At 33.0% G+C, this 24,392-nt stretch overlaps 1 protein-coding gene across 1 annotated transcript; it reads right to left on the bottom strand.

Annotated features, from left to right (window-relative positions):
- Nucleotides 1–6,018: 6,018 nt before the first annotated feature.
- Nucleotides 6,019–24,155, bottom strand: LOC127724236 (uncharacterized). The gene is made up of 2 exons (XM_052231157.1): nt 24,075–24,155; nt 6,019–7,815 (listed from the first exon to the last, which is right to left on the bottom strand). Exon 2 carries the CDS (start codon nt 7,800–7,802, stop codon nt 6,123–6,125), a length of 1,680 nt encoding a protein of 559 aa, XP_052087117.1. The 5' UTR covers nt 7,803–7,815; nt 24,075–24,155; the 3' UTR covers nt 6,019–6,122.
- Nucleotides 24,156–24,392: the final 237 nt, after the last annotated feature.

Here is a 24,392-nt window from a genome sequence, read left to right as displayed (position 1 = left end):
AACGAAAGAAATGGGTCACGTCAAAATGGAAGGAGCCGGTTTTGTCAATGTGTACAACCCGGTTTTATCCTAAATTTCACAAGGCAGAACCCGGTTTTGTCAAAGAAAAAAAAAATGCATAATCGCATAACATAATTGAACTTCGGCGTTTAAAAGGAGTCTGGTGGCTCGTTGGAAAACGATTTCTTTCAGAGGACAACTTATTATTTTTTTGAATCTGTAAACACTTGAATTCCTACTTTATTGGAACAAAAATAATTATAATTTTGCTTTGCATTTAAAAAAATACTTTAACCAGAGACATATAATACATTGTATTATATGTCTCTGCTTTAACTGAGAAATAGAAATGAAGGTTATAACGCAAATTGAGATTTAAGTTCTCTTTACCTTTTTTCTATGAAATATGTAAATTTAAGTAATCAAACTTGAAATTAGAGTTTACGGTGTTAAAAATTGAAACACGCACATTTGATATGTGATTTTCGAGCACAACATGATGGTTATCTTTATAAGTAAACCAATCTACCAAGGGGTGTAACCTTGAATGTCCCTCTGTTATCTTTCGCCCCTCTTTCCTATAATCGTTTAAAATAAATCTTCTTCAGGCTAAGTGTTAATTATAAGACATGATAAGAAGACAAATGTATAGGTGTAATACCACCAAATCATAGTACATCCGATGGCATACGAAAATAGGTCGAAAAAAATATTCCCCTTGAATTTAGAATTTAGAAACTTGAGGTTACATGGTTACAAAAGCTTGTACACAGATAAAAAAAGAGTTGAAAATTTGATTGGTTAACTTCCAGTGATTGTTATTTTCTTGTATGCAATGAAATGTTATGTGAAATCTTTTCTACAGTACTGGACAAGATAAACTTTACTCATGCCAAGTACGTATTTCTTAATTTGAAAAAAAGATAAATTCTGCAAAATTTTTTTAAAAGTGCAAATTTATCAACGACTAATAGGGGAAATCAATGGTGGTAGTACACCTATATGCATGCAGAATCGCCATAGAAAATGAATGTTTATGGGGAGAAAAGGATAATACTAAGTGTAAATTTGTACAATAGTCTCAGCAAATGCTCAGGCCATCAAGAAAATGCAATAATGGTTATTTTATTCATAGTTCTATAAATAAACAGTTCTGTTATCTCTTCATTGTGTTATGATTATCAATTTACATTGACATTGGTCAATATATTATCAACAATATATAGGGATGGATTTAGGTTTTTTCAAAGTTGGCGTAATTCAAACAACTTCGAATTTTATTTGGCTTTTTTAACATTTTTTGATTCGAGCGTCACTGATGAGTCTTTTGCAAACGAAACGCGCGTCTGGCGCAAATATAAAATTTTATCCTGGTATCTATGATGAGTTTATTTACAACCACTGGGTCGATGCCACTGCTGGTGAAGTTTTTATTCCCCGAGGGTATCACCAGCCCAGTAGTCAGCACTTCTGTGTTGACATGAATTATCATTGATATGGTCATAATTATAAATTAACTGTTTATAAAACTCTGAATATTTGAAAAACTAAGGCTTTTCTACCTCAGGAATAGATGACCTTAGTCGTATTTGGCAAAACTTTTAGGAATTTTGGTCCTCAATGCTGTTCAACTTCGAATTTTATTTGGCTTTTTTAACATTTTTTTATTCGAGCGTCACTGATGAGTCTTTTGCAGACGAAACGCGCGTCTGGCGCAAATGTAAAATTTTATCCTGGTATCTATGATGAGATTAATTTACATACCGCCGAACGTAGTGAGGTGAACAATTTTTTGGACGATTTTAAGCTAAAAAAAAGTCGTAAAAAACATGATTTAATTTTTTGGGGCCATCAAAGGTGGGGATGGGGGCGTGCGACCTATACGCCGCCTGGATTCGTCACTAATGTTATATAACTTAATCGTATACCAACTTAGAATTTTATAAGAAATAAAAAACAGGGACACCCGCGAAATTGGATGCATGTGAGTAGTATTCTAAAAATTCACATTGATATTTCAAAATTGTCGAAATGCGAGACCAAAGGATGCAAATTCGTGGCGGCTTGAACTATTTGTATGGAGCTTCATATGTCAGAAGTTAGAAGGCCTGACTGCAACATACCTCGCACACATATCTTTTATCTTACGATGTTTCTATCTGTCATATGTCCATTGCCCTTGACCTCATTTTCATAGTTCAGCGATTTCCTAACAAAATGAATAGCTGTGAATGTCACACTGATAATGGTTGATATCCATGATAAATATGTAACACAAATCCGTATCTCTAATACCATAAGTAATAGGTCAACTATATTTGCTCATATAGCCACATGACTATTTATGTGACCTTGAACTTATTTTCTTAACTGGTAAATGTTAAGTTTTTATTTTGTTGTTGTTGGTTTTAATGATTGTAATGTGTTCATGTCCGTCTGGCAGGTTTCATTAGACCTTGACTTTTTTATGGTTCCATGAACAATGTTAAGTTTATGTGATACTTTTATTAAATTATTTATCTTACAGATCTTCAAAATAGATTCAATTACGAGCATTCAAGCAGTCGCTTCATGTCAGTGCGTACACTCTTGAATAAATAAAATGTAGTATTTATTTTTGTTGAAAAAACGCAAGTGAAGTTGTTTTACAATAACATATATGTTGAAATTCTTTCGATGGACAATGTTTAGATCCGTGTTAACGTTGCTTTTCATAAATTTGTGGTTTCAAAACAAAACAAAACCGGGTCATATACATTGACAAAACCGGGTGATTTTGTAGTAAACAACATTGACAAAACCGGCTCCTTCCATTTTGACATGACCCCTTTCTTTTGTTCCATACACAGAAATACAAGTATTGAGGTGCTCAAAGTGGCTAGTATTGCAATCTCTATGTCAATATTTTTCTTTCCGTACAATGTGAACAATTTAACGAGATATTAAACAAATTCGAGGCAAGGTTCACTTAATTCGTCATTTTGACGTGCATTTTTACTTATTTCTCCGTTAATGTAGAACGGTTGTAGAAAATATTACATCTCACAATAGAAAATAGTTATATATGTATATATATTCTTCGATATCATAAAAATAACAAATAAATAAACAGAAACCTACCTTTCTCTGTCTATTGATGTTCCGTCACCGTGCCGGATATTAGATACCATCGAGTCCAAACATTTTTTGCCGGGGTAGTTTAGACACAGTGGTAAGAGAAATATGTTTCACAACTTTTGAGAATTTGATGTCGCTTGATATCATCTTTCGATATTTAATTTAAATAGTAATAATAAACTCGCCGAAGACTCATTTATTATTATATTGAAATTATATAACTCAAGTTGATATCAAGCGATATCCCGGGGCATTCTCACTCGTTATGAAACATATAAATATAAACAAATACAGTGGTTCATAAAATATATGACATAAAATAAAATATGCAAATCAAGTAATACATCAAGGTGCATTACTTGCATTTAATAAAACATTTCTTCTAGCGCTCGGTGCAAGGTACCTGGGACACTGCATTCTGATACTCTGCATACTTGGTGCAGGGAAATCTGTCTGTTGCATTGCATGCAAATACTTTGTTAATTATCAAGTTTATTAGATATTGTCACCTTGCACTCTTACTTGGTGCAGCACATGAGCAAATTACAGTTTGAGTTAAAACTGCTAACTTGTTGGAGGTTCAACTCTTGGAGAGAAGCTCCCGTTGGAACATGTGTTCCGCATTCTATACAAAAGCATCGTTTACTGGTGACGTGATACACAAGTTATCCAAGAACAGGAACACGTAGCGTTACATTTGGGAGCCTCCTCATTGGGGTTTTTAATTATGTGATCACTTGGCCGTTTTTATATAGTGATTATTTGATTACCAGACAAAATATTTCATGATTATTTGATAATCAAGGACTGAATTTTTGATTATTTGATTATCTTGTTTAACAAAATAGCTAATGATTATGTGATTATATTGGCAGGAAATTTGTGATTTTGTGATTATATTGGCAGGAAATTTTTGATTATGCGATTACTTGGACACCACCACGAGGGACCTCATTCGGCCCGTTACATTAAAAATAAACGTAAGCAAATACAAAAACTGAACAATTACACTCATAAATAGAGCTGTTGTACTGTTTTTGATAAAGGCATTTCATGTAACTTATCTAAATATATCGCATGGTATCAAACCTGTTTTTTTATGACAAAATACATCCAGGATTTTGGAAAGGGGGCGTAGTATAGAATCTGTCGCCGAGCGGAGCGAGGCGAAAACTTTTTTTGACCTTTTTTGGCTAAAAAAACATAAAATAAGTGTAAAATGCACTAATTTAACGGTTCCTGACGTGGGGCATGTATATTTTATAGTTGAAGTGTAAGAGCTGGACATTTTTGAAGCCGTATTCTCCCCATTAATGGTCTATAATAAAATGATTGGATGGATCCAAAGCTATGTACCAATATATTTGATGTGGGATTTGTCAGTAAAAAATTCATAAGCGTTCCGCGGAACCCAGTGTCTCGCCTACTTTTGCTGTTAATCGCAGGCTCAACAAAAATGAGGAAAAAAATAAATAAAAATATGCCTCTCTATACTATCTTTTGATTGTTAGTAGCTTCTGTCCAAGTTTGGTAAAAATCCAGGATAGTTTATGAATCTAATAAATGTTTTAAAAACTTAAACTGCAGACTGTATGTAATGTTAACTGGAAGAAAAACAAAGTCCATTTATAAGTAAAATACGGAAAAAATCAAACAAAATTTTAACAAAATTTCCTTCTAGATACTAGCTTTTAATCATAAACAAGCTTCTGTCCAAGTTTGGTACAAATCCAGGATAGTTTAAGAAAGTTGTTAAAATTTTAAAAACTTTAACCACTGAGTGAATGTAATGTTAACTGGCAGAAAAACTAAGTCCATTTATAAGTAAAATACGGAAAAAATGGATTTTTTTTTTTACAAAATTTACTTCTGGATACTATCTTATGATCATAAACAAGCTTCTTTCCATGTTTGGTAGAAATCCAGGATAGTTTAAGAAAGTTATTAAAATTTCAAAAACTTCAACCACAGAGTGAATATTTGTGGACGCCGCCGACGACGACGACGACGACGCCGACGGAATGTAGGATCGCTATGTCTCGCTTTTTCGACAAAAGTCGAAGGCTCGACAAAAATGAACATGGAAAAATTCTCCCTAGCCCAAGTCAATCACTGAAATAGAGGTTACAACTAGCATCTGAAGAATGCATTGCGAATTTGTGAAAACTATTCGAAAGGCATGAGGGCCTTGCAAGGTACTCACTTAACAAATATAGTTACCTTATTACGTATAATAAGAGAGAAAGTAACATAACAAAAAATCTTAACTTTTTTCAAGTAGTCACTGAACCATAAAAATGAGGTCAAGGACAATGGTCATCTGACAGACCGTATGTTTGTAACATAAAGCATCTATATACGAAGTATGAAGCATCCATGTCTACTACCCTGAAATACTAAGCTTTTAAGTCAAGAGCCGCCGGATCACTATCCCTAAATCTCGCTTTTTGCGACAGTATTCGCAGGGGAGGCAAAAAAATGCAACGGGTACTGACGTTTGTTGTATGGTTAGTTAGCATAACCTCACATATTTCTTGTTGTAAACAAGATATACGGCCATTCAATGAAATTTACAATACGACCGACACGGAGAAAGACAAAAAAAAAAGCAATTGTTATCCAAATGTATGGTTGAAATGTTTCACCCAACAAGGGAAGTGAGTGGTTCCAAATCAACCAAAGCTACGAATATGTCTGAAATGACAATGAAGTTGTGAATGACGGTCGACACATGGAGACATATAGGCCACACTCAGCAGGCAGGTTGCAGTCGGTCCTTGAAAAAAGTACTCAGTATACCAGTTCGGCGAAACAGACATTCAACAAGAGTTTAGGCACGAACCATTTGATTTTCTGAGGGTGGCCTGGGATTCACATGCGAACCAAAAATTACGCCCGTTTTTTATACAATTAATGCTAAATAATTTTGTTGGAAATTTTTTTTTCTAATAGCAAAAAACATCTACTCTGAAAATGAAAACTACGTAATCATAAGTTGAGTCTTACTATAGTCTGTATAATTTAGGTTCATAATAAGTCGCAACTATTATTTTTTCTTTCTTAGCATCAAATGCAAGTCCAAAAGGGGTATTAACTTCCCCATTATATCCTAGCAGCTTTCTTGCTTGTTTTCCATCTGACGACAATACACATAAACTGTTGTTACCATATGAAGCAACATACACGTTTGAGTCTTTATCTACAGCTATCCCGTACGGAGAAAGAACTGATTGATCTGCGTATTCCCACATCTTCTCTCCAGTCAAATAGCAGCATGTTATGGTAAAGTTTGAGCTATTAGTATAAAATATATTATCTTTAAACGTCGCTACATAACTCCATTTGGACAAAGTGTTGTCTTTAACCAAAGTAAAAGAGCAATTATCTGCCATATTAACTTTCTGAATACCTCGGCCAGTATCACAGTACAACAAGTAGCCATCTCTGTAACATAAACCAAAACAAAGGCTGGTAGTGTTTATTCTCTGTTCAACTCTTTCAGTTGAAATGTTTATGATTTGTATTAGATTTGAAGAAGGAAATGAAACAGCAAATGACGTGTCATCGATACAGGCAACGTCAACTGGGCTTGAAGTTGAAAGAAGTATCTCACTTTTCAAGGTTCCATCTTCCTTTAAAATCAGGACACGTTTATAATTGAAGTCTATCAGGATGATTTCTTCTTTAGAAGAAATGGTGCATCCTGTGATACCAGGAAAGTTGAATTTACTTTGTAATGTCAGTGTTATATCATTGATATTTAAAGGTGGCACATGGTTCAAAGACCTTGTCTGTGCTTGTGTTTCTTTCTCTGTTTTTATAACCACTAATGGAGAGCTTGATTCGATGGATATTGTACCTAGTGAAGTAACAGTTGACAATACATCGGTTATCTTGTCCTCAATTTTACAGTTTATGTCCATCTTCTGCAAACTTCCATCGTCAAATAATGACTGCATAAATATTTCATATTTCTGAATTTCTGTCTCAATCATTTTACTCCCAAGAAATGCTTGTATATTTGACGCATAATCTTTGATAGCTGAAATATTATTTTGCATTGAATTTACACATTCTGAATTTTCAGCAAGTTTTCCAATCAAGTCCTCAATGTGGGACTTAATTTCTGTTTCAGCAGCATATAAGTCATGAATTACTCGATGTTCTAGGCTGTCAAGGTGTTCGTTAATCATATTACGGACCTGTTTTATATCGTCATAAAACTTTTGCCTTTGTTTCTGGATTTCATCAAGATTTTGTTTCAGATCGTCAACAACTCTATTGACACTAATTTTGAGATTTTTGATGTTTTGATCAAGACTTTCCAATAAAGATGACGTCTTTGCTGTTTGTACGACATTCTCCAGTGATAATATCTCGTTACAGGTAGCATGGTTTGACTGAATACACAATTGACAACAAAGACTTTCATGTTGCGGACAATAATTCTGGAATTTTATGTCATGCAGTGAACAGTATTGTGATATATTGGCTATCGAGGGAGGTAATTGTTTATAGTTGTCGACAGATATAGCTCCATGGGTACGCGTGGCTTTTGATGCATTATGATGCTTCAGACATTGGGAACACAATCCTTCGTCACATTCAGGACACCACACGTCCGCCTTTTTTGTCGTGTGCTGAGACTCACAAACACCGCATGCTATTGTGCTGGATGATGCCATATTAGTCTTCACTCTGAATAAAATATAAAAAGACCATGAGCATATTTATGTCAATTCAAAACAAGTGCAAAGCTGGCATTGCCAACTGATGCTTCCCACAATGCACATTCATTAAATTCTTATTTCAATGGTTTAGAATACTAGTATGCTTGGAGGTATTAATATTGCTAATGTTTTCAGTGGCGGATCCAGAACTTTTCATAAGGGGGGGGGGCTGACTGACCTAAGGGGGGGCCCCGCTCCAGTCATGCTTCAGTGATTCCCTATATAATCAACCAAATTTTTCCCACGAAAGGGGGGGCCCCGGCCCCCCCCCCCCCCCCCCTGGATCCGCCTATGGTTTTACATCTATATAAATGTGTTACAATACATTGTCGTTAATTTTAGCTTCAATTTGCCCTTGCCTGTAGTTTCTTCAGAGAAGATTGTTGTAAATGTAAACGAACAACGGCAAAGTGATGAAAATAGTCCTTTGTACCATGTCAGATGCAATATGATTTGAAATGATACAACTGTCCACTAGATCAGGATATGGATATAAAGATTACAGACCAGCGTTCAACAATGAGGAAAACAATATCATATAGTGAATTAACCTACAAGGATAGCATATTAAAGATTGACTGTTTCTACAAGATTTGAACAACATAAACAAATAGTGTTTATACTCTTTTGCGAGTTTGGAATATATGTCAGCAAAGCAATAGACTATTTTCATATTACCGACTTTTGACTCCGGATTATATAATTTGTCGACTGGTTACCTTGGACATCATGGTACCAAGTCAGGTAAGAGCAAGTTAAAGAAGTAAAACCAAGCTTTCAGTCGGTACAATTTTGGGGGAAAATTACCTGGTTAATATTTTTTCCACTACAAAATCATCGGAAAACAGTAAACTTTCCCCTCAAATTACACCGATTATATGTTTGATTTTACTTATTTTGGTTGTTCTTACTTGACCGAGTACCATGATGTCCAAGGTAACCAGTCGACAAATTATATAACCCGGAGTCAAAAGTCGGTAATATGAAAATAGTCTATTGCAACACAAAACACATAGGAACATGTTATTACCTACCGACGGTAAATAGACAGGGTAAAACATCGAAAATGTTTCACTGAAAACTGTGTATTGTCATAATCAGATATCGCTGCTAAGAGTGTTTTAACATCAACGGTACCAATTTTACTGCATCAGATACGCATTTTGACAATCAATGTCTCTGCAGTGACTCTCGATGCAACATTTTGAAAAATCAAAACCGGATACAAATGTTGAAGAGATGATAAGACCAAAAAATTCGTAAGGGTTCCGCGGAACCCAGTGTCTCGCCTACTTTTGCTGTTAGTCGCAGGCTCAACAAAGAAATCGGGTCCGTTCGCCCAAAAACACGTTCGCGCCCATTCACGTTCGCCCCTTTTCACTTTCGCACCCTACACATTCGCACTCAAAGTCCGTTCGCACCCTTTTTATTGGTTTTGTGTTTAATAATTTTGTAATCGAGTTTTGGTAAGTGTATTACTGTAAATATTTTTTTTTCATTGTTTCAAAATAAAGTAAGATCCTGTCAACATTTTTTTGTGTTGAATAAATCTTAATCATGTTTTGGTTAGTGTATTGCTATAAAAAAATTCATTGTTTCTAAATAAAATGCGATTCTGACAACGTTTGTTTTTTGTGTTGAAAAAATCTTAATCATCTTTTGGTAAGTGTATTGCTATAACATGTATAAATTTATGTTTTCATTGTTTCAAAATAAAGTGATTCTCACGTTGATTTTTTTTTGTGCTGAATAAATCTTAAATTATGTTTTGGTTAGTGTTGTGATATAAAATTTTTTTTCATTGTTTCAAAATAAAGTGAGATCAAAGGGGCCAAGCTGTTAAAATCAATTATCTTTCGTGTTTTTCTTTTAAAATCTTCAATGTTTTACTCATACCAAGCTATATACATGGAGTTTTTACATCAAAGCAAGTTAAAACAACAATCGTGATTTTCAAACACACAACAATAATACCAAATTTAGCTGTGTATAAATACCAATTAGCAGTAATCATACATTTGAACATAATTAACATTTAATAATTAATCATCAAAATGATAAAAAAAAAAAAAAAATAATATAATAATTCCCCAATTTTTATTCAGGAAAATATATTTTTTTGGTATATACATATAAAAAAATATCTAATAATTCAACTTGTATTTGATAAAATTGGGTGCGAACGTGTAGGGTGCGAACGAACCTAGGGGGCGAACGTGTAGGGTGCAAAAGTGTACTGGGCGCGAACGGACCTGATACCCTCAACAATCAAAGAGCTGAAAGCTCTGAGGAAAAATGACGCCACTGTCTCTAATATTGTGATATTTTTTATGCAAGTCTTGATTTTCACATACCGTTATAAGTTTAACATTGCAACATGTCTCGTAAGCATATAATTGATATTCGTATATGTGTCTGTTTTTTCAGTACAAATGAATAGGTCAAGACTACCTGAATGATCTACAGTATCCAATTACTACTGGCTGTTTTTTTGTATAAATAAATAGGTCAAGACTACCGAAATGATCTACAATATCCAATGACTACTGGCTGTTCTTTTGTACTAATAAAAAGGTCAAGACTATTTGAATGATCTACAATATCCAATGACTACTGGCTGTTCTTTTGTACATATAAATAAAGACTACCTGAATGATCTAAAGTATTCTAAGTAATGTGATTTTTTTCTTGCAATTACATTTTTCTAAATCAAGAATATAGACTACTAGTATCCTTTTCAAACCAAATGATTATGAAGAGCCTGTTGTTAGCAAGCTCTTATACCCCACATACTCATTAAATAAGTTACTAGTGACCTAGTTAATTCTGTTACTTGAAGCAAATTATATTTCTGTATATTTAGACAATAGTATAATATTGTTTTACTAGTTTTATTTCACCCTGAAGATTAGACAAATAGGGATACTCCTTCGATTTTTTTATTTCATGTCAGTCAGGTCGCTTTATATGAAACTTGAAACCACTTCTCTGCCATATTGTTATTTTATAACAACTCTGCCCTTGACCATGTTGAACCATGTAATTGATATTCATTCTTTAACCATATATCATAGTCAGTTAGTTTTTGATTTTGCACTCCCACACCACCTTTCATGTCTTTCAGGTCAAATGTCTGTCTCCATTTAAGTTAATGACATTGAACAATCATGGTATTAAACACAATTTCAATAGTGATAATGCTGTTCTCTTGGGTCACCATATATTCAACTTGGGTAGCATTCCAGTTATTGAAATTTGTGTCAGATTAGAACAATGATCTAGATCTTTAGGAATGGATCTTATAATTTAATATGGAGCCATAGTATGGGACCCCTACACGGTAAAAAAAAAACAAGTTTGAAAGGATACAATGTCAAGCGGCAAAATCTATCACCAGAGATTACAAGTCAAAAGAGGATGGACGGGATACGTCTCTAAAATGCTTGCTGAACTGGAACTACAGCAAGATCTCCAGACAAGACGAACAAAGCGTTGAAGCCAGAAGTTAATATTTATGTAAAAAGTAGTTGAGGGACTGATTCCCGCTATTGAACCATACTGTCATTCTATAATATCATTGCGTAAGTATTTCTGTATTGGCCTTGTTATTGGTCCATGTCTTGGGTGTATTGGTCTGAGGCGAAGCGGAAGGCCAATACTGTTGGCCGAGGACCAATAATAAGGCCAATACAGAAATACACGTAATAGTATCTTTATTAATTAACTACAGTGTTACAATATTTTTTTTATTTCATTTCACAAGAGATAAACATTTTTACCTTGAAGTGGAACTATCCAAATCTCAGTTTCCTTTTATAAGATGCAATATCTAATGCTTCGGTGCCGTTTAACTGCTGGCCGAGAACCAATAATAAGGCCAATACAGAAATACACGTAATAGTATCTTTATTAATTAACTACAGTGTTACAATATTTTTTTTAATTTCATTTCACAAGCGATAAACATTTTCACCTTGAAGTGGAACTATCCAAATCTCAGTTTCTTTTATAAGATGCAATATCTAATGATTCGGTGCCGTTTGAAGTATCTTCAGCCTTTTCTCATCTGATGAATTTTTCTACCCTTTCCAGTCACTATAAAGTGTTACAACTTTAATTTAGACACAACACATAAATAGTAATTGGAAAGGTACTGCCATTGTATGTGTAATGCAAATATATTTAAAAAAAAATATTGTAAGAGTTGAAATTGATACAACTATCCATAAGCCAATTGACCAAAGAACGAAGATTTGCACAATTACAGAATGCATATGCCTGGTTCGGGTTTAAAAATAAACGACCGTTTAAATACAAAACATGAGAAGCGACAGTAAACAGTAAAAATCGATTTGTACCATCGACATGATGAAATTATGAGGTCGTCAAGAAATGGATATCAAAATGATTCCGATTTTCACTTTTTTTAATGATTGTAAAGTTGAAATGGCATGAAAGGCTGACATTATTTAGGAGAACTATTTTGTCTAGCGATTGCTGATCATTGGAGGGTAAAAAGTCCAACACCATAACAAAACGGATCTATTTATCATGTATACATACCGATTGTTAACGATTGTAAGACATGTGCATAAAAGTGAAAGCTCGAATAAATATGAAAAATATAACAAAGGGATAGCTCCAAATACCATTTAATAACAAAAAACATATGGACAGGTCAAGATATCTTTTTGGTAAATAAAATAAAGTATGTAAACTGGTTCCCGTCCGACTACAACACTTTGTTCGAGTGTAGCGTAATACAAGCAGATTCCAGTTAGTATGTAAAATAGTAAATATGAAACCGAGTGCGGTAGGCGGAGGCAATAATCGACTACCGTAAGTTCTGGTCAATGGTATCGGAAACATGCCGCTGATAGCGTCATTTTCCAAAAATGGGGAAAAATTATTAAAAATTTTCCTCTAGATACTATCTCTTGATTGTAAGAAGCTTCTATTTAAATTTGGTAAAAATCCAGCATGGTTTATGAATCTAATAAATGTGTTAAAAACTTTAACTGCAGACTGTATGTTATGTTAACTGGAAGAAAAACTAAGTCCATTTATAAGTAATATATGGAAAAACAGGAAATAAATTTTTACAAAATTTTCTTCTAGATACTAGCTTTTGATCATAAACAAGCTAAGTCTGTCCAAGTTTGGTGCAAACTCAGGATAGTTATTAAAATTAAAAAAAGTTATTTAAATTTTAAAAACTTTAACCACAGAGTGAATGTAATGTTAACTGGCAGGAAAACTAAGTCAATTTATAAGTAAAATACGGAAAAACAGGATTTTTTTTTACAAAATTTACTTCTGGATACTATCTTATGATCATAAACAAGCTTCTGTCCAAGTTTGGTACAAATCCAGGATAATTTAAGAAAATGATTAAAATTTCAAAAACTTTAACCACATAGTGAATATTTGTGAACGCCGCCGCCGCCGACGACGACGCCGACGACGGAATGCAGGATCGCTATGTCTCGCTTTTGCGACAAAAGTCGCTGGCTCGACAAAAAGGACATGGCGTATAGCCAAATCTGGACAAAAAATCATGAGATAGATATATTTCTTAAATTAAGATGATTTCCAAAATTTTATAACAACAAAATTTCAATCAAACAAAATCCATAATGTAATGTTGACTGCTAAAATCTAAATACTATTCTCAGTTAAATACGGAAAAGATAAATAAATTGATCTTCAGATACTTTTTCTTGGTCATGAACAAGCTTCTGTTCAAGTTGCAAAAAAATATATCAAGGTTTGACAAAACGATTCATGACAAAACACTTTTAACCAATATAATATGTAAATGTTAACTCCCCCAAAAAAATAAGTTAATCAATCAGATGCAAGTTAATAAGGAAATTGAAAGAAAAATAAAATTGCTTCATCTTTACTGCTTTAATTAACAATCTGCTCCACTTTAACCCATTTCGATTATAATGCGCATCTCCTTTTACACTAACAGGTTGGGACCAAAATGCGCATTTTCTGCTTATATTGGATATAATCTATAGCATTATAAAGGTCTTTCCTTTCACTGCAAGGAAAGACCTTACTGTATTTCTTCTGATAATTATTATTCTTTTTCTGCCAAACTTTAATGAAATTTCCCCAAAAAAGTATGTGACATAATGAAATAATATTAGGCATCAAGTAACGGTTGACCCAAAGCTATCTTGTGATAAGGGCACCACGCCGTAACATTTCCTTTATAGCGGTCTTCTCCCCTAACACAGAAAATCTTGTTATCATTCAAACTCCGAAACTATAATAGGTAGAAAAAAACAGAAGGGTGGAATTTGTTCAGGACCAGACCCTGGTACTTTGATACATTTTGAACGAAAAGATTCAACGACGCGCGATCGACTCATTGGTAGGGTTATGCCCCTTTGAAACCGTCAGTCGTAGCCACCTAGGATTTTGACCAATGATCATCAATTATGTGACCTTGAAAATGTCTCAAGGTCAAATGTCAAGGTCATGACCTAGATTTTGAACTTAGCTTGTTATCAGCATTACTAAATATCCGTAAAAGATGACTGATAAAATGTAAAGGAGAAAATGTGTGTCTTATGGAGATCTACATTTGTTATGTCAGGTCCAAAATAATTGTTCCAACCATTATGGACCTAGGGCACCAAAACTGTTCAGGTCCAAAATGAAGATGTTTTGCTTATATCTCAAACTATATTAGAGATAAAAAGAAACTTTGAATTGCAAAAATGTTCAGCACACTATGATCTACAAAGTTAGGTCAAGGTCAAATGTCAAAGTCCCTAGCAACGACATAAAAAACCTACATTTTAAATACTTGATATGACAATTTTGTCCCTAACAACAACATATACGTCCTTAGCAACCACTCATTTTTTTTTAACTTTAAAGGCTATGCATAGAAGTATGACATTTTTAATACTGGAAGTGATATTTTTGTCCTTAGCAATGATTTTTGTCCTAAGCAACCACTTGCTATGAACATAAAAGTCCTTAGCAAACATATATTTTGGAAATAAGAAGGCTATCAATAGTATAGATATTAAGGTCTTTCCACTTTTCTGTGAAAAAGGCCTATTGATTTTGCTCTGATTATTAGGTCCTTCCACTTTTCCGTGGAAAGTCCTATTGCTTTTGTTCTGGTTATTATTAGGTCTTTCCACTTTTTTGTGGAAAGACCTTTTGTATTTGTTCTGATTATTTTTTTTCTTCTTCCATCTTGCGCTTTTGAGAAAAAGAGGGACGAAAGATACCAGAGGGACAGTCAAACTCATAGATTGAAAACAAACTGACAACACCATGGCCAAAAATAAAAAGACAAACAGACAAATAATAGTACAGATGACACAACATAGAAAACTAAAGACTAGGCAACACGAACCTATGAGACTGACCCTGTTTAGGCGAAGACTTTTTAATGTAAGAGTTATCTTCCCAAACACTGTTTTTGTTGTTCCTGTATCTCCTCCGTAACCGTAACAAAAATCGACAAAATTTATTTTACCAAATTGCTCTTTATATCCTTAGGAAGTTTTGTCCAATTTTGACCGAAGAGACACGAAGACTACATATGAGAGTTATTTTCCCTTCTGTATTTCACATAAGTGATCTATTAATGTATAGCATGATTGGTAAGTGGAAGCGACCTAAGGTATTTTGGTTTGAGGTCCTTGGTTCACTAAAATGAAATTGAGGTCAAGGTCAAAGGTCAGTCATATTCAAATTTTGACTTTTCCTTGTTTTATGATCTCCTCTGTCACTTTTAAAGATATATATAAAAGAACTAGAGCAAAATGTTTGCCTCATTGTGATGAAGATATGATACATTTCGTCTGAAACAATCAAATGACATTTTAGAGAGAGAGGTTTAGCTAGCTATAAAAGTCAGGAATATGACAGTTGTTTTCCATTTGTTTGATCTTTTGATTTTGCCATTTGAATAGGGACTTTCCATTCTGAATTTTCCTCGGAGTTCAGTATTTTTGTGATTTTACTTTTTATAGGAGTTATTGTCCCTGAAATGGTTAAATTTAAGGTTAATTGATTATTACTCCAACTTGGTACATGATAAAGCCATATGGTCTTTTGCAAAATATTGGGTGACATATCACTTTGAAAAATATCAACCGGAAGTGACCTTGAGTAAACAGGAAGTAGCCATTTTTGCACTTATCTCATGAAAAAGTATCTAGTTACTATATATTTTTGGAATAAGCATACACAAACCTATCATTTGAGACAGGAAGTGACCTTTAATAAACAAGAAGTAGTTAAATATCTCCCTCATTACAGGCAAAAGTATATAGAAACCATATATTTTTGGAATCAGTGTGAATGAAGCTATGACATGAGATCTGAAGTGACATTTTTAAACCGAAAGTAGCAAATAATCTCCCTTATTTCAGGCAAAAGTATACATAACAATGCTTCGTGTTGAAGGCCGTACCTTGAGGCTTGACCTATAATGGTTTACTTTTATAAATTGTAACTTGGATGGAGAGTTGTCTCATTGGCACTCATACCACATCTTCCTATATCTAATAACCCATATCTTTATTGAATCAGTATAAAGAAACCTATGCTAGGACGCAAATAGTAACTTTGAGTAAACCAGGAGTAGCTTCTCATCAATCATTTAGGAAATTGATGTGGAAAGACCTTCATTTGTTTTTTAAACAATTGGTTTTTAATTTTTTTTTCTTCCGCCTAATTTTCTTCTTGCGTGGTATTGTTGTTTCAAAAGATGTCACTTAAATATTTGGTAAATGATATCGAACAGTTTATACACTTTAAAAACTGACACTCTTTAACCGAACACTTTACTTTGTAAGAGTTATCTCCCAAAACACTGTTTTTCTTGTGCGCATTACTCCTTCCCAACCGTAAAAGATTACGACAAATTTATTTTACTAAATTGCTCTTTATATCCTCAGGATATAGAGAATAATTTTGACCAAAGAGATCTGGAGACTCCATATGAGAGTTATTTCCCCTTATGCATTTGAAACTGGTAAACCATAAGTGATAAAGACCTAGGGTCTTTTGATTTCAGGTCCTTGGACCAAAATAAGGTCAAGGTCAAAGGTCAAGGTCATGTTCTAAATTTTGATTTTGGCTTATTGTCACTTCTTTTCAAAAACTGTATAAGATATTGACAAATTATTTTAATAAATTGTTAGTTGCGACGTGTTGTAACACGTAAATTTTGGTTGCAAGGGTACGTTGACTTTAAATGGGAGTTTTCTCCCTTTTTATATTCAAAATCACATTTAGCAAATATTATAAAGACCTAGGGTCTTTTGATTTGAGGTCCTTGGTTTATGACCTTGAAATTGAGGTCAAGGTCAAAGTTGATTTGACGTTCAAGATATTGACTTTGCTTTAACTTCATATTCATACATGATAAAGCCATGGGAATTTTTGCATTAGGTTGCAAGCCATATGACCTTGACAATCCAACCCGAAATGCAAGGTTGGCAAAAAAGCGGTCAATACTAGTATTGACCAGGCCGCCGGTAAATACCGGTAAATACCGGGAAATACTGGTCAATACTGGCAAATACTGGTCAATTGAAATTTTGATAAGATATTACTATTAAATACAGTCCCTACCTGGTCAACTACAGGGTAAATGGACAAATATATTCACAGGACAGAAAGTCACTTATTAACTACATTGTAAAGGACAAAAAGTCACAATTAATTAGTTAACAAGTGTTTGAATATGTAAGGGAAAATCCTTGAAATGAATTCATTGTAATGTTTATGAGATTGATAATGAACATGGTTAAATGAAGATTTATTAAATATTAATCCTACAAAGGATATTTCTTGGTACCATGAAGCCAGTCAAGAAAAAGACTATGACAGCTTGTTTTCTTAACAGTAATTTCATCAAATGTAATAAAACAATGTCTTAAAAATTAGTCTTTTCTTAATCAAAGAAACAGTTCTTTCAAAATTGCATTGTGACTTTCTGTCCTGTGATATTTAGCCCTACATTCAATAACTGTTAGTCATGAAAATATGAAAGTTTTCAAGTCAAAATTATACTTTTTTAATATTATCTTTTCTTATATAAATTGAAATTTTACATGAACACATAATGGACAGTGATTATTAGAATAAAATTAAAGAAAAAGAAAAACAGCAGCCAACGTATAGATCCTTCAAAATTTCCATTTTCTGTATTTAGTTTTAGAAGATATTTATCATGCAGTTGAATAGTCAGGAATAAGATAATTGTTTTAAACAGTCTTCAAAAATAACTTTTATGACTTTTTTCCTGTTATGTCAACATCTAGGTAAACGGACAGAAAGTCACAGGACAAAAAGTCACAGGACATAAAGTCACAAATTTGATAGGACAGAAAGTCACAGGACAAAAAGTCACAAATAATTTGTTGACAATTGTTTGAATATATAAGAGTAAGATCTTGAAATATTTTCTTTTTATTACATATATTCATTTTTAAGTTTAGGAAATTGTTCATAAGCCTTGATAAATGTAAATTTATTAAATTTTAATCATGCAAAGGATATATTTCTTGGCACAATGAAGCCATTTAAGTACCAAGCCACTTTGACATTTTGTTTTCATAACAATTATTTGATCATTATTGATATTTATTGAATAAATTTTAATTACAAAGTTGCTTCATATATAATAGTTCAAGAAAAAACAAAAATTTAATTTTCTAAATTAGTGTTTTCTTGTTTAAAGAAAAATAATCTCAAAACTGAATTGTGACTTTTTGTCCTGTGACTTTTTGTCCGTGACTTTTTGTCTGTGACTTTTTGTCCTGTGACTTTCTGTCCTACATTCAACATTTATTAAGGGACAGTTGTAATATTGAATAAACTTTTGACACCTGCTTGCCATATAATAGGTAATGCCCTGATAATCTAGTCACCTGTAATGCTATTTACCTGTTCAAATCAAACCTTTTCAAGAAAAAAATATATATATTTCATACAAGTTGAAATAACTAATATATAAGTTTTATATCCATGTAGTTATAACTAAACTATGTTATATCATTACCTATAAGAACTGAATATGTCATTATTCATGCTAATAGTTGATAAAACATACCAATATCAATCCTTTTTATAAACTGAATCATGCCATATGAATAAAGTTAAAATAATTTCCCCTATCAACTTAGATTTAACTAACATTGATAGTAAAATCTGTCAAAGGAACCATGAAAATTTCAATTGTCCAGTATTTGCCAGTATTGACCACTTGAGGAGTATTGACCGGGGCGGTAAATACCGGTAAATACCACTGGTAAATACCGGGGGTGGTATTTACCGCCCAACCTTGCCGAAATGACCTTGTGTAAACCGGAAGTAGCTATTTTTGTACTTATTTAATGTAAAAGTATATAGAACCATATATTTTTGGAATCAGTGTCAAGTAAACTATCAAATAATACTGGAAGTGACATTTTTTCAGACCAGAAGTAACAAATTATAACCCTTACTTCAAACAAAAGTGTATAGAAACCATATATTTTTGAAATCAGCATACAATAAGCTATCATTTGACATTGGAAATGACATTGTTAACTGAATTTTAATATTTTCGTATCAAAATATACTGTTTCAGGTGGAAAGACCTTCAGAGAACAATTGGTTTTTAATTATTTTTTACATCTTACGCCACATTTTTGTCTTGCGGTGTATAGTGGTTTCGCAAGATGTTGCTTAGATTTTTTGAATATATGATATTGAACAGTTATTGCGCTTTTGAAACTGACCCTGTTTATCTGAACATTTTTTATTGCAAGATTTATCTCTCCAAAAATTTTTTTCTTGTTTGCGCATCTCCTTCGCAATAGTGAAAGATTATGACAAAATTATTTCACCAAAATACTTGTTATATTCTCAGGATCCTAAGAATAATTTTAATCGAAGCAGTCCAGAGACTCCATATGAGAGTTATTTCCCTTTCTGTATTTAAAATAAGTGAAATGTAATTGTAACTGGTGAACCATAAGTGATAGAGACCTAGAGTCTTTTGAATTGAGGTCCTTGGTCCACCAAAAAGAAAATGGGGTCAAGTTCAAAGGTCAAGGCCAAATCCTAAATTTTTATTTTGGCTTAATATTGCTTCTTTTCAGAAACCGTGTAAGATAGTGACAAAATATTTTTACTAAACTGATATTTGTGACATGTCTTAACATGCATATTTTGGTTAAAAGGGTGTGTTGACATTTGATGGGAGTTTCCTCCCCTCTAATACTAAAAGCATTATTGGGATAGAACTCATTTCCCTTACATAGTGGAGACTAAGGGTAATTTGATTTGAGGTCCTTGCTTTATGACCTTGAAATTTAGTTCAAGGTCAAAGGTAAAATTGACGTTCTAGATTTTGACCTTTGTGTAGATTCATATGTATACATGATAAAGCCTTGGGATCTTTTGCATTAGGTTAGTAGACATAATTATGACCTTGAAAATGTCAACCAGAGGTGACCTTTTTTAAACCAGAAGTAGCAATTTATCTCCCTTATTTAAAACAAAAGTATACAGAAATTATATATATTTTGAATCAGAGTAAAGTAAGCTATTATTTGACACTGGAAGTGACTTTGATTTAACAGGAAGTGGCTTATTATCTCTCTTAATTGATGAAAAAAGTGCCTCAAACATCGTTTTTTTCAAAATCAGTGTGTGATAAGCTATCATTTTAGCTCACACATACATGTACTGTTAAAATTCTCTCATCTTAAGTAAATTTGAGTGGAAAAACCTTCAATGGTTCTCTGAACAATTGTTTTTTTATTATTATTATTATTTTTTTTTTTCCGCTAAACTTTAATGACATTTCCCCCCAAAAAATTGTGACATGTTGAAATAATATTAGGTATCAAGTATCAGTTGACCAAAAAAACCATCTTGTGATTAGGGCACTGTACCGTAACTATTTCTTTATAACGGTTATCTCCCCTAACACTGAAAACCTTGGTACCTTGAATGACCGAATAACACCGTTATTATCCAAATAACACTTGTAATGACCGAATAACACTTGAAATTTTAATATTAGCACATATTGGTGACTTTTAAACATTGATTAATAAATAATAGTATATTATAAATGTATTTTATAACTTAAAAATGATTTACAAAAAGCAGGTAAGTTCAAAAAGATTATTTTAAATATAGTGTGTACATCCAACATGGCGACCAAGGAAATCACAATGGTCACCATGTTGGATGTACACACTAAATTTAAAATATCTTTATGAACTTACCTGCCTTCTGTAAATCATTTTTAAGTTATAAAATACACTTATAATATTATTTAATGATCAATGTTTAAAAGTCACCAATATGTACTAATATTAAAATTTCAAGTGTTATTCGGTCATTACAAGTGTTATTTGGATAATAACGCAGCCTTCATGATAAACTTTTGAGTCCACAAGCCCAGGGCTCAATTTTATGAAAACTTTAGTTGGTTTCCATTGGCTTGTATAGAAGAATTTTACAAGCCCCCGAGCAATTTTACAAGCCATGGCCGTAGGACTTATGGTTAAGCGTAAAGACTGATAACGGTGTTATTCCGTCATTCGTGTTACCCCCGAAAACCTTGTTATCGCTTTATCTCAAAAATACAGATATCGACAATGTTTTATCTAATTGTCCCTTGGGACATGGCGCAACTTAAAGTCTAAATTATCTGTTGACTTATGATAGGAGTTATCTCCCCTTAAATATTTGACGTAGGTAGTGTGTTGCTAAATGTGATATTCTGTTAGTCATTTAGGCCTAGGACCTTTTGATTTGAGGTCCTTGATACATGACCTTAAAATTGATGTCAAGTTCAAAGGTCAATGTCATTAGTGGTCATCTAGACACAATTGCTCAATTGTTCACAATGCATTTTCAATAGGGTATATTGTCTGTTTGAAACCTGATAATTAAAAAAAGTGTAAAATTCTGAATATATTCTGAAATTAAAGTAAACTCATCATCTGCTGAAAGAACATAAACATTTATTTCAATGAAAAAAAATCAGCATTCTTAGGCTTAAATTAAAATATTGTTTGTTTGCAGTTTACCGACCGACCCTCTAAAATCCGCCCGACTGTGAAAATTTTATTGCTTTTAATTTGAAGAAATTATTTTTATTTTTCTATTGACGCAATCCGGAACTTCTGGTCGTTTCCAGAATTGATTTAAAGTCTGAGTCGATTACACGTTTCAAGTTCAGTTTTTCTTACCTTCTTGTCAAGCTTCCATGGGACCGTTTAATAATAAAGCACATGGAGATTGTTTACAGGTATTGATGAAGACATGGAGGAGTACTTTGCGCTGTCGTTTTCTGTCAATTTTAAAACAAATAACAACCAAAAAAGTTAAATAGTAAACTGTTTATAAAGATTCAGACAGATATCATTGACGATTTGAGAACGCATGATGCAGCGGATATTCATAAAACCGACACGATAACTGTTTCCATCTCAAACAGATCGGGTACAGAATCTCTTGAGCCTGACTTTATGGAACCAATATCAGTGGTTAAACAATTTGACAGCAGCCTGAAGTATGCCATAGTTTCTATAAAACATTGTGAAGACAACAAGGATGAAACCACTTCTCCATGACTTCATGGATACCTGTAAACACGCCAGGAAGGGCGCATTTGAAATTTATAATCGATAGACAATGCCAAATCTATAAGAAGCCACAGAAACTACACAAAGATGTAAAGAAAATGAATGGTTGGCTTGTAGAAATAAACATTCTTTCTCTATGTTAAATCTATCTTCTATTGCAATGAGTATGCTCCTTTAGGATAAGGGGAGTTACCCCACTCATTGCAATTCTTCTCCCTCTTACAATATTAAATATACCCAAACAGTGTGGCTTGTGTGAATTGAATTAAAACATGTCCTTAGGAGCTATGCTGCCAATTTTTTATGCAGTCAAAACATTTCAGTACAGACCATTTACTTTTAAAGGGGTGCTATTGATTTCACCCTGAAGTCTAAGATTTTTTTTGGTTTTAATTATAGCCTGATCACATCAACATATCTTTCAAAATATAACCTTATTACATATAATTAAATATTGTTAGATTTATGAAAACAGTCAGATGTCAAATATATTTTTTCAAGTTTCCTTTTTTTTTTAATTGAGAAAGATTCAATGGTTAATTTTTTTTATCGATAACACTCTTACATTGTCTTATGAATCTTTGATATCTAATGAAAATACTCTACTCATGTAAACTTTCTAGTAAAGAAGCATAATTGTCAGTGGACAATTTCTTTAAAACAATTCTAGTCATTCCTTGTTTATAAGATCTTATAAGTGTTCCAGTACTAGTATTTAATAATGTCATAAATTGGATAATCACACCATGTTATAGTTTCAATTTTGGTTGAAAAGTTTTTATCTGAAAATGCCTGTTCATTTCATGTTGGTTTTCAGTTTGTTTTAAAAAAAATTTCTTTACAAGAAACTTGGTTTGTGTAACTGCTTGTTTAAACTTCATTTTGGCTGATAAAATAAAATATTTTTCCTACCTACCGACCCTTCAGTCTGAAGGTACAGTCGGAAAACTGCAAACAAACATATTTTTAAGGTTGGCCTTATGCACTGGAAATATCCTTGCCAAGCAATTGTTATGGACGCTCTCAAATTCTGCACTAAATGACACAGCATAATTGTCAGTCAGCCTATTGAAATAAAATGTCATAGAAACTTCATACCTGCCAACTGTCACTATTTGTGGGGGATTTCCCCCATGGAGGTTCCCAATTGGTAATTTTGAAAGAGCAATTTTGTCCACAATTTAAAACAAAACAATCAATTTTACCATGGGAATAGGATTGTAAAAGTATGAAGAAGCAACTGAACAACATTAAAATAAATTTGAAGGCCCTTTTAAAGGTTTTGTAGGACTATGAGAGCCATCTTGCACATAAAACCCCCATGGGCATTTTGAAATGTTGGCAGGTATGAAACTTTCAAATGTATCACTCTAAATTATAGTCATTTTGGCACATACTTCTTCTTCTTCTTCTTCTACTTCTACCAATACGCGGCCACCATCAATAAGTTGATTATTTTGCCACTTTTTGGATGCGCATTTAAAATTTAGACAAAAATAATATTGAATTGATTTGAATTGTGCTATACATCATTATACAGTGAATTTAATGGTTGATCTTTCATAAAATCTATCAATTTGAAACATACCATAAAATCACGAGCCTCACATAGTTTTACTTGTAACATCTTCAAAAACCTTCTCGGCGAAATGTAAACAAATGGGGACCAATGGTGTAGGGGAGTGTAACGTGATTTTAGAATTAGTCATAGATATACCTCTAAATTCCTCCTATCAAGGGACAACACCAGTATGTTGGTTCGACAAGTGTATGACAGTATATTTTAAGAAAAACATATGGAAGGAAAGACCTTTCAATTCTTCGTGAACAATTTACCTTTAATATGTATCAATTATTGCACTTTGCTCACAATTGAAATGCCCAGTTTCAAGCTGCTATTAAAAGT

The sequence above is a fragment of the Mytilus californianus genome, unplaced genomic scaffold (assembly GCF_021869535.1).
Source record: "Mytilus californianus isolate M0D057914Y unplaced genomic scaffold, xbMytCali1.0.p SCAF_14, whole genome shotgun sequence".
In the NCBI taxonomy this organism is placed as follows: domain Eukaryota; kingdom Metazoa; phylum Mollusca; class Bivalvia; order Mytilida; family Mytilidae; genus Mytilus; species Mytilus californianus.
The sequence above is the reverse complement of the archived record's forward strand: the minus strand, read 5'-3'. Positions and strand labels throughout refer to the sequence as shown.